General features: G+C 39.2%; 1 protein-coding gene across 1 annotated transcript; it reads left to right on the top strand.

The window, feature by feature from the left end:
- Positions 1–2,829: 2,829 nt before the first annotated feature.
- LOC103123918 (olfactory receptor 2B6) lies at positions 2,830–3,759 on the top strand. The gene has a single exon (XM_007534594.1). The coding sequence runs from the start codon at positions 2,830–2,832 to the stop codon at positions 3,757–3,759; it is 930 nt and encodes a 309-aa protein (XP_007534656.1).
- The last annotated feature ends 9,565 nt before the right edge of the window (positions 3,760–13,324 follow it).

Below are 13,324 nucleotides of genomic sequence, written 5' to 3'. Positions count from 1 at the left end.
ATCCAGGATGCAGCCAGAGGAGTTCATGTGAACCAATACACAAGCTGATAGATGGTAATATGTTATCTTTATCTGGGAAATATAAAGTGAAATATCTTACACTATATGTAGATTAAAGTTATAAAAGTCCATACAGCACCTTTTCAACTTTTTTAAATATATAATTTTTATTTATAAAAAGGAAACACTGACAAAAAACATAGGGTAAGAGGGGTACAACTCCACACAATTCCCACCACCAGAACTTTGCATCTTATCCCCTCCCCTGATAGTTTTCCTATTCTTTATCCCTCTGGGAGAATGGACCAAAGGACATTATGGGGTGCCGAAGGTGGAAGGTCTGGCTTCTGTATTTGCTTCCCCACTGAACATGGGCATTGGCAGATTGATCCATATTCCCAGCCTGTCTCTCTCTCTTTCCCTAGTGGGGCGTGGCTCTGGGGAAGTGGGGCTCCAGGATACATTGATTGGGTTGTCTGTCCAGGGAAGTCTAGTCGGCATCATGGTGTCATATGGAACCTGGTGGCTGAGAGAAGAGTTAACATATAAAGCCAAACAAATTGTTGACTAATCATGAACCTAAAGGCTGAATTTGATTTTATATCATAAATTTGATTTTACATCATCGTTGTTGTTGTACATCATCACTGGGCCTTCACCACTCCAGGATGACTTTTTTCTGATAGAAAGAGAGAGGCAAAGAAAGGGAAAGACACTGCATTACCAAAACTTCCTCCAACACAGTGTGTGTGTGTGTGTGTGTGTGTGTGTGTGTGTGTGTGTGTGTGTAGGTGGAAGAGGAGAAACCTGGGCTTGAACCTCTGTTGCATCCATGGCAAGAAGACACAATAAGGGAGTCATTTTACCAGCCTACAACTACTGTTTTGTTTTTTTTTTTTAAATCATTTTCCATTGCCTGTCATTGATCTCTTCTGTGTCTCACATTACCAAAATACGTATTTAACCTGATCAAGAGAAAACTCCTGACTCCAAATGGGAATAATGCTCCATGAAGAATGCTGCTCAGGAGTAGAGAGAAACAGACTGGTTGTCTGAAGTCTCCGCAGTAAGGGAAGGCTACCAGCACAGGCATAACCAAGCAAATAATTAGCCTGTCTACTAGGTGTCAGAGATACACTTAAGAATGTCTTAGTATGAAAGACTCAGCGGTGGCACAATTGAAAAAATGCACGTGTATTGAAAAAATGTTGAGATGTTTGAGGACCCTGGACTGAGTCCCTGGTCCTTATCTGCGTGTTTTGGGGGGGGAAGCTTCAAAAGTGGTGAAGCAGTAAAGTAGTACAGGTGTCTTTTTCTCCCCTTCTATTTCCTATTTCTATCTCCCTTGCTTTTTAAAAATATTTATTTTATTTTATTTGACAAGGCAGAGAAAGAGATTAAGAAGAGAAGGGGAGGTGGAGAGAGAAATAAAGACAATGTGGGATCGGGTGGTACCGCAGCGGGTTAAGCGGACTGGTGTAAGGGTCTCAGTTTGAGCACCCGGCTCCCCACCTGCAGGGGGGTCGCTTCACAGGCAGTGAAGCAGGTCTGCAGGTGTCTATCTTTCTCTCCGCTCTCTGTCTTCCCCATCCTCTCCTCTCTCCATTTCTCTCTGTCCTATCCAACAACAATGACAGCAATAACAATAACCACAACAATGATAAAACAGCAAGGGCAACAAAACGGAAAAAAAATAGCCTCCAGGAGCAGTGGATTCATGGTGCAGGCACGGAGCCCCAGCATAACCCTGGAGGCAAAAAAAATAAAATAAAATAACAAAGACGATTGCTTGCAGCACTGTTTCACTACTTGTGAAGATTCTTCCCTGCAGGTGGTGACTGTGGGCTGGGGGCTGAACTTAGATCACTGTGCGTGGTAATGTATGTGCTCAACCAAGTGTGCTACCACCCAGGCCCCTTTATATCTGTCTCTATCATAAAAAATAATTAAATTAAAAAGAAGAATGTCCAAGTTTGTTTCAGATATCAACAAATCCTTTCAACCCAAAGTAAATGACAAAATGTTCACAGTAGACATTGCTTATAAATACAAACTAAATATAATACTTACTTACAAAATTAGAATAAGCAGGAACAAAAGTTAAATATTAAAGTCTGATTTATTGTCCATTTCCATTCCCCAGAAGTAACAACTTTTAAGGCTTCTGCATACTTACAGGTAATTTTTATACGTATCTGAATAGTAAGTACTTGTGTGATCAGAAACTTTTGTGCATATTTATAATTTATAAGTATACATATATAAATATATATGAATTTATATATATGTTATATATGTTATACTTTACTTACTGACAGTTATATGGTGACCATAATTTTTCGACAGACAATAAGTCTTTATTAACATTTGGTACTGAGAATTATAGATTAAGTGAGAAAAATAAATTATATGCTTAATAATACTTAAAAATTTTTGTTCCTATCATTAAATTCACATTTCTTTATCAACAAAATATTAATAGATAATTTTGGGATGAATAAATTTTCAGCTGGTGGTTTTTTTGAATTATCTCACTACCTCCGCCAGACTTTGAATTCTGACAGTTTGTAAACATCTCAAGTTCCTGTATCACAGCTCATGAAGTGTTCTTCCTGAAGGTGGGGACTGGGGACTTGAACCTGGGACTTGTGCACTGTAACACATGAGCTCATTTGAGTGTGGCACTGCCCAGCCCCTCTAGTATGTATTTTCATATTATAAGCATTATCTGTAAATGTCTTTCAAGAAATAATCAAAAGCATTAATACATGCGTATTCATTGATTTCCTGAATTTTTATTTTTCAGGCAACAGAGTTGAAACACTGATCATGAATTGGATGAATAAGAGCATTCCACAGGAGTTCATACTTCTAGGTTTCTCAGATCGACCATGGTTGGAGTTTCCACTCTTTGTGATCTTCTTGATTTCTTACATGGTAACCATCTTTGGGAATCTGACGATTATTCTAGTATCACACCTGGATTCCAAACTCCATACTCCCATGTATTTCTTTCTTACCAACCTTTCAGTCCTTGATCTTTGTTATACAACAAGCACAGTCCCACAAATGTTAGTAAATTTATACAGTACTAGGAAGGTAATTAATTATGGTGGCTGTGTGGCTCAGCTTTTTATGTTTTTGGCTTTGGGAGCTACGGAATGTGTTCTCCTGGCCATGATGTCCTTTGATAGATTCGTAGCTATTTGCCGACCTCTCCATTACTCAGTTATCATGCACCAAAAGCTCTGCCTACAGTTGGCAGCTGCATGCTGCATTACTGGTTTTGGCAACTCAGTGTGGTTATCTAGCCTGACTCTCCAGTTGCCACTCTGTGGCCCCTATGTGATAGATCACTTTCTCTGTGAAATCCCGGCACTGCTCAAGCTGTCCTGTGTTGACACAACAGTAAATGAAACTGAACTTTTTTTTGTAAGTGTGATATTCCATATAATACCCCTGACACTCATTCTCATATCATATGCTTTTATTGCCAAGGCAGTGTTGAGAATACAATCTGCTGAAAGTAGACAAAAAGCCTTTGGGACATGTGGTTCCCATCTAATTGTAGTGTCACTTTTTTATGGGACAGCGATTTCCATGTACTTGCAGCCACCATCACCTGATTCTAAGGACAGGGGAAAGATGGTGTCCCTTTTCTATGGAATCATTGCACCCATGCTGAACCCCCTGATATATACACTTAGGAACAAAGAAGTAAAAGAGGCCTTTAAGAGGCTACTTGCAAGAGTCTTCTGATAAAAAACCAAAAAAACCCCAAAACCAGGGAATATGCAAATAATTTAGTCTATGGGTCAGGGCAACAGTCCAGTGGTAGAAACTTGCAAATAACTGGCTTTGTAAATCCTTAACATTTATTTGATTTACTAACTTTCATATTTCAAGTTGCCTTATTTTCTTTATTCTTCCTGGGAGCTACTGGGATGGTTTTCCTCAAATAAAATGTAATTGATAAAAAGATACATGTATTTTGTTTTGTTGTTCTTTTTTTTCCTGTCCACTAATTGTATTGTTTAACTTATTACAACAATTTATTTATGTATTTACAGCTCGGACTTGGTGCCTGCATGATGAATCCGCCACTCTCAGCAGCCATTTTATTTTTATTTGATAAGGCAGAGAGAATCGAGAGGGGAAGGAAGCTAGAGAGGGAGAGAAACAGAGAGGCACCTGCTGTACTTGCTTCACCACTTGTGAACCCTCTCCTCTGCAGGTGGGCAGCTGGGGCTCAAACCCAGGTCCTTGCACATGATAACATCTGTGCTTAACCAGGTGCACCACTACCTAGCCCCTTCTTTAGTTTCTCAATGTTATAGATACAATTAATTTATTAGACACATGTCTAGAAATTACTTTTTAATGTTAAGTTATTATTTTCTACAAGGAATATTGCTAGGGCTCAGTACTCAGATGATTCTACCATTCCTGGTGGTCATTTTTTAAAATTAGAAGTGAGAGATAGAGATAAAAGGAAAGAGAGACACCTGCAGCGCTGCTCTACCACTTATTAAACTTTGGATCTGTTCTCTCGCTCATGGTAATGTGTGCTCTACTGGGCAAGCCTCCACTGACCACTCAATTAATTTTTATGATGTTAAATATTCCCTAGTTTAATTAATTAATTTCCTATGACTATCCATCCATGTTTCACAATGTCATTTACTCAAGAGACTTTGGCTTGTATGATTATATGATCTTTGTTTCTTTGTTATAAATTAGAATGCTGGCTACCCATGATATAAGGAAAGAAAGATATGAGGTATTATTGTTCAGTAGGTATAAAACAATAGTTATACAAGGTAAGTTACGAATCTCCTGTACAACAAAGGGCCTATAATTAAAATAATTTATGCACTTAAAATTTTGTTAAAAGGTTAGAGCTCATTTTGTGTTACTACCAAAAAGAGGAGCAAACAACAAATGTTTGAAAACTTCAGTTGCAATAATATGTTTACTATCTTGACTGATGTTAGTAACAAAAATAAATATATATGTCTAAATTTACCAAATTGTATACATTAACAATGTACAATTTTGTATACCAGTTATAGCTCAATCAATTAGGGAGCTAGGAGAGAAGATAATTCCATCAGAAAATATGTATATGAAAAAATGTAAAACATAATTAGCCAAGGGAAGGACAAATTAAAACTAGTGATATATCACTGCACATCTACCCAAATGGGGACAAGAAATTCTAAACCAGTGAGATAGTCCACCTGGGAAAATGTTGTTCACTCAGGTTTTAGTCCCTTGCCTCCATGGCATTGGGAAAAACTTTGGTGCTGTGGTGTCTCTCCATCTCTCTGTCACCTCTCCTTTTCTAGCTGAAAAGGTTGACCTGGAATAGCGAAGCCCCTGTGATCACAACAACAAAATAGAAATGCTACTAAATGATGTCAAGGATGTGGAGAAAATGGTTCATGCATAAGGTATAAAATGATAATCATTCTCTAAAATAGTTAGGCAGTTTCTTTTAACACAAAAAATGTCTTTTTTATATATCTCATCAATTACATTCTTGGACACATATCCTAATGAAAAAAAGATTTATTCATGTAGAAACTTGTACATGAATGCTTATACAAACTCTTATTTGTAACAGCCTCAAACTGAAAACCATACAAATACATTTTAGTGGATGAACAGTTAAAAGGCCTTTAATTTAGACAGTCCTGGGGACGTGGAGGAAACAAGAATGGAGGCAGTATATGCTCTGACCTCAAACTATGTTATAAAGTTATAGTAATAAAACTGTGTGACACTGGAATAATAATAATAGACACTGGTAAATGGAATAAAATTTAAGACCCAATAACAAATCTTCACATATATGGAGAGTTAGTTATATGTTCATTTATGACAACAGATTCCCAGAGCTTAAAATGGTTAAATTTTTTTTTTCAATAAATTATGTTTGGATAATTGAGTAACTGTACAGAGGAGAAAGAAACAGACTATGGTAATAATATGAAGATTCCTCAAAAGATTTAAAGCTGAACTACCATATTATTCAGCAGTTCTAGGTAATTAGCTGAAGAATATGGAGACATTAATTTGAAGATATATGTACCCCTGTGCTCACCCATTATTAACAGCATTATTTACAGTGTCTAAGACAAGGAAACAACTGATGTGCCCATGAACTCATAAGCATATAAAGAAGACATGGTATATATACATATTGTAATACTACTCAACTACTAAAATATAAAATCTTGTAAGCTGCAACAATATAGATGGAATTTGGAAGAATTATGGTAAGTGAAATAAATTAGACAAATATGGAATGATTTCACACATATGTGAAATATTTAAAAAAGTAAACAAAAACCAAAAGAAACCCTCAAATTCCGACAACAAGAGTGTGGTTATCAGAGGGAAAGTGAATAGGACTGAGAGGAACAGGTGGAGGTGATAGATTTGATGAGGGTGCACGGTAATTAGCACTTTGATGTTGGCTGTGCTAAAGATACATTTCTAAAAATTGTAAAGTCTTGTAAACCAATGAAACCTGAATCAAAAAGTATATTTAAAATTGTCACTATACAGCTATCAAGAACAATGAACCACCTTCTCTGACCCATCTTGGACAGAGCTAGAAGGAATTATGTTAAGTGAGCTAAGTCAGAAAGATAAAGATGAGTATGGGATGATCCCACTCATCAACAGAAGTTGAGAAAGAAGATCTGAAAGGGAAACTAAAAGCAAGATCTGACTAAATTGAAAGTAGGGCAACAACGTAAAAACCTTGTGGTGAGGGGTAGACATGCGGCTTCCTGGGCTGGTGGGGGGTGAAGGTGGGTGGGATGGGACACAGTCTTTTGGTGGTGGGAATGGTGTTGATGTACACCCTAGTAAAGTGTAGTCATATAAATCACTAGTTAATTAATATGAGAGGGGAAAAATTAATTGTATGTCTTGAAGTTTTTAAATCACAGACTGAGTCTTTTTAATATATAGACTGTGTATTTGATATGCGGACTCTCTTAAAAGCCTAGACCAAATAGATCAGAAGCAACCAATAGCACAGCTATATACAAGATACTGGGTACTATACAGCAAACCCTAACAAAACGACTTTTCAAAGTTAACCCAATTACCAAATAATGTGATGATAACAACAACTATCCATTGTCTTTTTGAACCCTAAGACAGCAGAAACCTCACATCTCCACTATAGAGCCTATATTTCCCCCAGTCCTGGAACCTTAGGATAGGGCCCACTTTCCCACATGCCTCTCCTAATCCATATAAAATAATATTGCATCAGCCAATCACAACCTAATCAACGCAACGATTGCCACCTCAACATGCTTCAGCTCAGACTGTGTCCAGAGACTTCAGGTGTGGAATGACAACCCTTCAGTTTCATTACTGGGGTGAGACCTTTCCTTTCATAGTATTCTCTAATTCCATCCCAGGTGGTTCAATTTCTAACAAAGTCCCAAAACCTAGATATAGACCAGGTTCTGTGAGAGAGAGAGCATATGTTCACACGTATCCATAAACAAGTGCAAAATATATACCTGAAAGCAGAAGTACACTAGAGTTTGCAGTGAGCACCCCCGCCCCAACACTTCCTCTCCACTATTCCAAGCTTTGGGTCCATGATTGCTCAACAATTTTTTTGGCTTTGTATGTTAACTCTCTTTTCAGCCACCAGGTTCCAGATGTCATCAGGATGCCGGCCAGGCTTCTTCTTCTAGCGTTTGCCCTTCTTCTGTAGCCAGTCAACAGCGTCAGATTGAGCCTGATGTAAAATTTCGAGACCTCCTTTGAATCTGGAGAGGTGGCAGTCGTTGACTATGTAGCCGCAGGGGCAGTTCAGGTCGTCTCTGGCTCCCCAGCGATGGAACATAGCGGCACACCGGCCATGGCCTGTTCGATAGCGATTGAGGAGGGCCCAATGATAATGTGCCAGGTCAAAGCCAGGTTGATGCTTGCAGGGGTCTGTGATGAGGTGTTTGTTCTTTACCTCAGCTGACTGCCAACTCTGTTTCCAAGAGTCTAGAACAGAGAAGTTCAGTGTAGGTGTAGGGGACCAGATTGGATGACGAGACATCAAGCGTTGAACAGGGTGGGCGAAGATATCCGCGTATATTGGCAGGTCCGGTCGAGCGTAGACGTGGGAAATGAACTTAGATGATGCCGCATCCCGACGAATATCTGGTGGGGCGATGTTGCTAAGAACTGGCAGCCATGGAACCCGGGGTGGAACGGATAGTTCCAGAAATTATCCTCATGGAGGAATATAATTTGGAATCGACCAAGTGGACATGGGGGCTACGGAACCATATTGGGGCACAGTATTCTGCAGTGGAATAGCATAATGCCAGAGATGATGATCGTAGTGTGGAAGCGCTTGCACCCCATGAGGAGCTGGCCAGTCTTGCAATGATCTTATTCCCTTGCGCCTACCTTTGCTGCAGTTTTTATGAGATGTTCGTGAAATGACAGGGTGCAATCGAGAGTAATGCCAAGATAGACTGGCTGGGCTTCATGCCGGATTCTCGTATTGCCAAGCTGCACATTAAGCTCACGCGAGGCCGAGGCATGCTGTAGATGGAAAATAGATGATACCGTTTTTGCAGTGCTAGGGATTAGTCGCCATTTTTTACAGTAATCAGATATCAGAGACATGTCTTTCGTGAGTGTTTCCTCAAGGATGTCAAACTTGGATGCCTGAGTTGCACAGCAGATGTCATCAGCGTAGATGAACTTCCTTGAAGAAGTTTCTGGAAGGTCATTGATGTAAATATTAAATAGCGTAGGAGCCAGAACAGAGCCCTGGGGGAGGCCACTTGAGACAAGTCTCCATCTGCTAGACTTTTCACCCAGATGCACCCGGAATCTTCTGTTTTGGAGAAGAAACGATATAGTGTTGGCCACCCATGGAGGCAGGCATCTTGAGATCTTGACTAGGAGACCACGGTGCCAGACCGTGTCATAGGCTGCTGTGAGATCAACAAAGACAGCACCCGTCTTTAAATTCTCCTGGAATCCATTTTCAATGTAAGTTGAGAGGGCCAGGACTTGTTCGCAGGTAGATCTTCCTGGGCCGAAACCAGCTTGGGCGGGTGATAGGAATTTCTCTGTAAGAGGAGAAATTCATGACAGAAGCAGCCTCTCAAGGAGTTCGTAACACACGGAGAGGAGAGAAATTGGTCTATAGCTGGCGGCCAGTGTTGGGTCTTTCTTTGGTTTCAAAACTGCTATTATCTTCGCACGACGCCATATTTTGGGCATAGATTCGGATTCCAAGATGTGGGACAGGAATGTAGTGAGCCACTTCTTTGCCGCGGGGCCCAAGATAAGAATGAGTTCTGGGTGATGTTATCATAGCCAGCAGCCGTTCCTGGTTTAACCCTCTTCAACGTGTCTTCCAGTTCAGACAGTGTAAAGGGAGAGAGTTTTGGAGATGGACAAGATAAACGGAAGTGGGATGACCACTCATGGGCTTCCCTGGACTGAAGACCCCACCAATGTGTCCTGGAACTCTGCTTCCCCAGAGATCCACCCTACTAGGGAAAGAGAGAGGCAGACTGGGAGTATGGAGTGACCCAGTCAACGTCCATGTTCAGTGGGGAAGCAATTACAGAAGCCAGACCTTCCACCTTCTGCAACCCACAATGACCCTGGGTCCATACTCCCAGAGGGATAGAGAATGGGAAAGCTATCAGGGGAGGGGATGGGATATGGAGATTGGGTGATGGGAACTGTGTGAAGTTGTACCCCTCCTATCCTATGGTTTTGTCAATTTATCCTTTCTTAAATAAAAAATAAATTTGAAAAAATTGTCCTTTTAAAAAAAACCAGAATGCTAGCATAGAAAACTCACTTTATGAATGCATGAATAAAATATTTTTATTGAGTGGACAGTATTGATTCATTAACAAACACAAAAGAAACCCTAGGGAATTGGGTGGTAGCATAGCGGGTTAAGGGCTTGTGGTGCAAAGCGCAAGGGCCAGCATAAGTATTTTGGTTTGAGCCCCAGGCTCCCCACCTGCAGGGGAGTCCCTTCACAGGTGGTGAAGCAGGTCTGCAGGTGTCTGTCTTTCTCTCCCCCTCTGTGTCTTCCCCTCTTCTCTCCATTTCTCTCTGTCCTATCCAACAACGACAACATCAATAACAGCAATAACCACAGCAACAATAAAACAACAAGGCAACAAAAGGAAAAAAAATGTAATAAAAAATCTTTAGAAAAAAAAGAAACAGTAACCTAAAGTTTATCCTTTTTCTCTGTCTTGAAAAGGACTGTAATGTTGGCTCAATATTGTAGCATCCTCTTCCTTACCTTTGTCAGGATTGTATGGGACTCTTAAGGACAAAATACCTAACATTTATTTCTATATCAAGTGTCTTTCACAATCCCTGGAAATATGAAGAAAAATTTACTGTGTTCCCAGAGTAATTATGCAATAAAAGTCTTTATGGTAGTTATTGCTGAAGACTAAGTACAGAACAAAAACAACAAAAGCCACTGATAGAGAGTGAATCTACTATTTCCTAGATTCTCCACCATATCCCTACTCAACAAATCACCACCCTGAAGTAACGGGATGATTGTTCCAGTTATGTTAGAAAGGTTGAGATTCAATGGAGTGGATTATAATGGGTAAATCCCTGAGGCTGTTTTAGTCACTCTAAGAGATAACTATAAAGTTAAAGGAACTCAACAGTGACAGTAGCTGACTCGTATTAGCTCCCACTACAGTCAGTGACTAATTGAGCATTTCTCCCCTAAAGTCAGACAACTCTAGACGCCCTAGAGATTGCTCCATTTTGTGAATTATAATGAAACTCATTTGAAACTTTTTAATAGCTGTGTGCACCGTGGGGAGAGCATGTTGATCAGTTCTACGCTATCAAGAGCTGTATCCCATGTGGACATGGAGAAAACAAGATCATTGTCAGTAACTCCAGTCTAAATAATTATCATAATGAGAGCTCTAGGGGCTTATTCTTCCCTCCAATTTCAATACAGAACAACTGAAATCAAAAATTGCCTTTCTATTTGTTCTAGTTTTTAAATATCATTCATTAACCTCCATCCAGAAACACTGAAGATGTTTCACGGTTAACTAGAGGGAATCAATACGTAGTTATATTCTGATTTTTCCAGGATGCAAAAATGGCCTAATGGGAAAAGACACTTTTTCAGTGGACCCAAATGTTTCTTATTCAGGTTTTCTGGTTTTTCACTCTATTTTTTTTTAACTTTAGAAAATAGTCAGTGATTTAATTAAATAGTAGACTTTTTTTTGTCTTTTTCATTTAGAATATAGGGAGAACAGGAAAAAGAACTCAATACCCTCTATTTTACCCTTGGTTACATGGTTACATGTATATATTAATTGTGTGTTCATATAAAGAACTGAAAAGGTAAAAGACAATATGCTGTTAGATCTAGTATTCTCCCAATATTTTTATGCTATTACCTTGGGAAATGGCAAAGAGAAACTTAAAGTAATTTGTTTTAAAAATAGTAATTGTGTGAAAATAATCTTGTAGTACTGTTATTACAGATGAATTTAAATCCACAGAGTCCAAATAAAGTTTAATTTAGGGGAAATATGTAAGTATCTAGTGGACCTTGCTAGACTACAACAGTCAAACTAGTTTGACTAAATCAGTTTTGATCATTGATTTTCTATTTTGACTTTTTTTTTTAAAATTTACTTCCTTTATTGTGAGAGGTAAAGAGAGAGAGAAAACCGGAACAAGATTCTAACATATGCAGTACCTAGAGTCAAAACCAGGACCTTCAGTTTGCAAGTCCTGTACTTTACCATGGTGCTACCACATGGGACATTTCTGCTTTAATTTTGAAAAACATGTGGTTTGAGCCCGGCTCCTTCCTGCTGCAAGTGGAAAGCTTTGTAAGTGGTGAAACAGAGCCGCAGGTGTTTTTCTGTCTCTCTCCCTATCACCCCCTTCCCTTTCAATTTCTGGCAGTCTCTATCAAATAAAGATAACAATAATAATAATAAAGAAATTGTTCTAGAGCCAAACTTAAATGTTAAATTCAAGTTTAATTATCTAATTCATTTAATTTATTTTTAAAGTTTTTTTTCTTTACTATTTTTATTTATTTGATAGGGACAGCCACTATTTTCTCTTTCTATTTCTCAAGGAAACAGCATAAAAATATAGCTACATATTGTGGTGCCCCACGTTGGGCACCAGATGTCAGGGTTCATGGTGGGGGAACGAGGCAGAAGCGAGTTTGCTAACAGGAGTCTTCTAGCTTATCTTGGCAGCGGATGATACACAAACCTCTTTTAGGGTACCATTGCAGGGAATAGAACATCTTTATTGACGCAGTTACAAGTTTATAAAGGGGTAGCTGTGCAGGGGAAGTAGCCAGCTGGCCAATGAGGTCAATATCTCCTTATAAGGGAAAAGAGAGCAACGCAATGAGAAGATATGGATGGTGATGCAGGAACAGGGAGATAGAAATATAAGGAAGGCGAAGCCCACCAAAAAGGGGGAAGAGGTGGGTGATGTGGTGAGACCGATAGGAAGGCTAGAATTCCCCCTGCATACTCTTGCCACATCTCACTCAACCACAAGACTGGCATGCCAAGGGGAGACTGATAGACGAACTTCCGGGGGGTTGGTGTGGGGTCATCCATCCATGCTCAAGCACACATCAGACCCGCAGAGAGAGACAGAGAGATACCTGAGACACTGCTTCACCACTCGTAAAGCCTTCCTCCTGCAGGTGGGGACCAGGGGCTTGAACCTGGGTCCTTGCATATTGTAACATGTGCGTTCAACCAGGTGCACCACCACATGGCCCCTAATAATCTAATTTACTTCCAAAATTCTATTTAGTCCTTTCTGTCCTTTTTTATTGAAGTAGTACTGCATTGTAGCATTATACAAATTTTCAGACCATTAAAAATAAACTTCTGTATATACTACATTAAATTTACCACTAAAAGTCCAATTCTATGCCTTATGATACCGTTCATCCTGCTTGAGATTTATCTTTCTGACCCCCTTCCCTTCAGGTAACTATTAATTAACTTTATATTCTAACAGATCATCTTTGTTTTATATAGTTAATTCAATTTTTGTTTTCTCTATATACCACATATTAGTGAAATAATGTTATTTGCCCTTTTTTTGTGGTGATTTATTTCACTAAACATGATACTTTATTGGTCCATTCATTTATTGGTCTGTTGCTGTAAACAGTAGGATTTCACCTTTTTCTATAGTTGAATAATATACTCTTGTGTTACATACACCCCATCTTTACTCAATCATTTGCTGATTGGCACTTAAGTGG

The sequence above is a fragment of the Erinaceus europaeus genome, chromosome 4 (assembly GCF_950295315.1).
Source record: "Erinaceus europaeus chromosome 4, mEriEur2.1, whole genome shotgun sequence".
NCBI lineage: Eukaryota > Metazoa > Chordata > Mammalia > Eulipotyphla > Erinaceidae > Erinaceus > Erinaceus europaeus.
The sequence above is the reverse complement of the archived record's forward strand: the minus strand, read 5'-3'. Positions and strand labels throughout refer to the sequence as shown.

Bases quoted from the DNA above. Each gene is read 5' to 3' on its own strand.
- LOC103123918 (XM_007534594.1), top strand. From the start codon at position 2,830: ATGAATTGGATGAATAAGAGCATTCCACAGGAGTTCATACTTCTAGGT.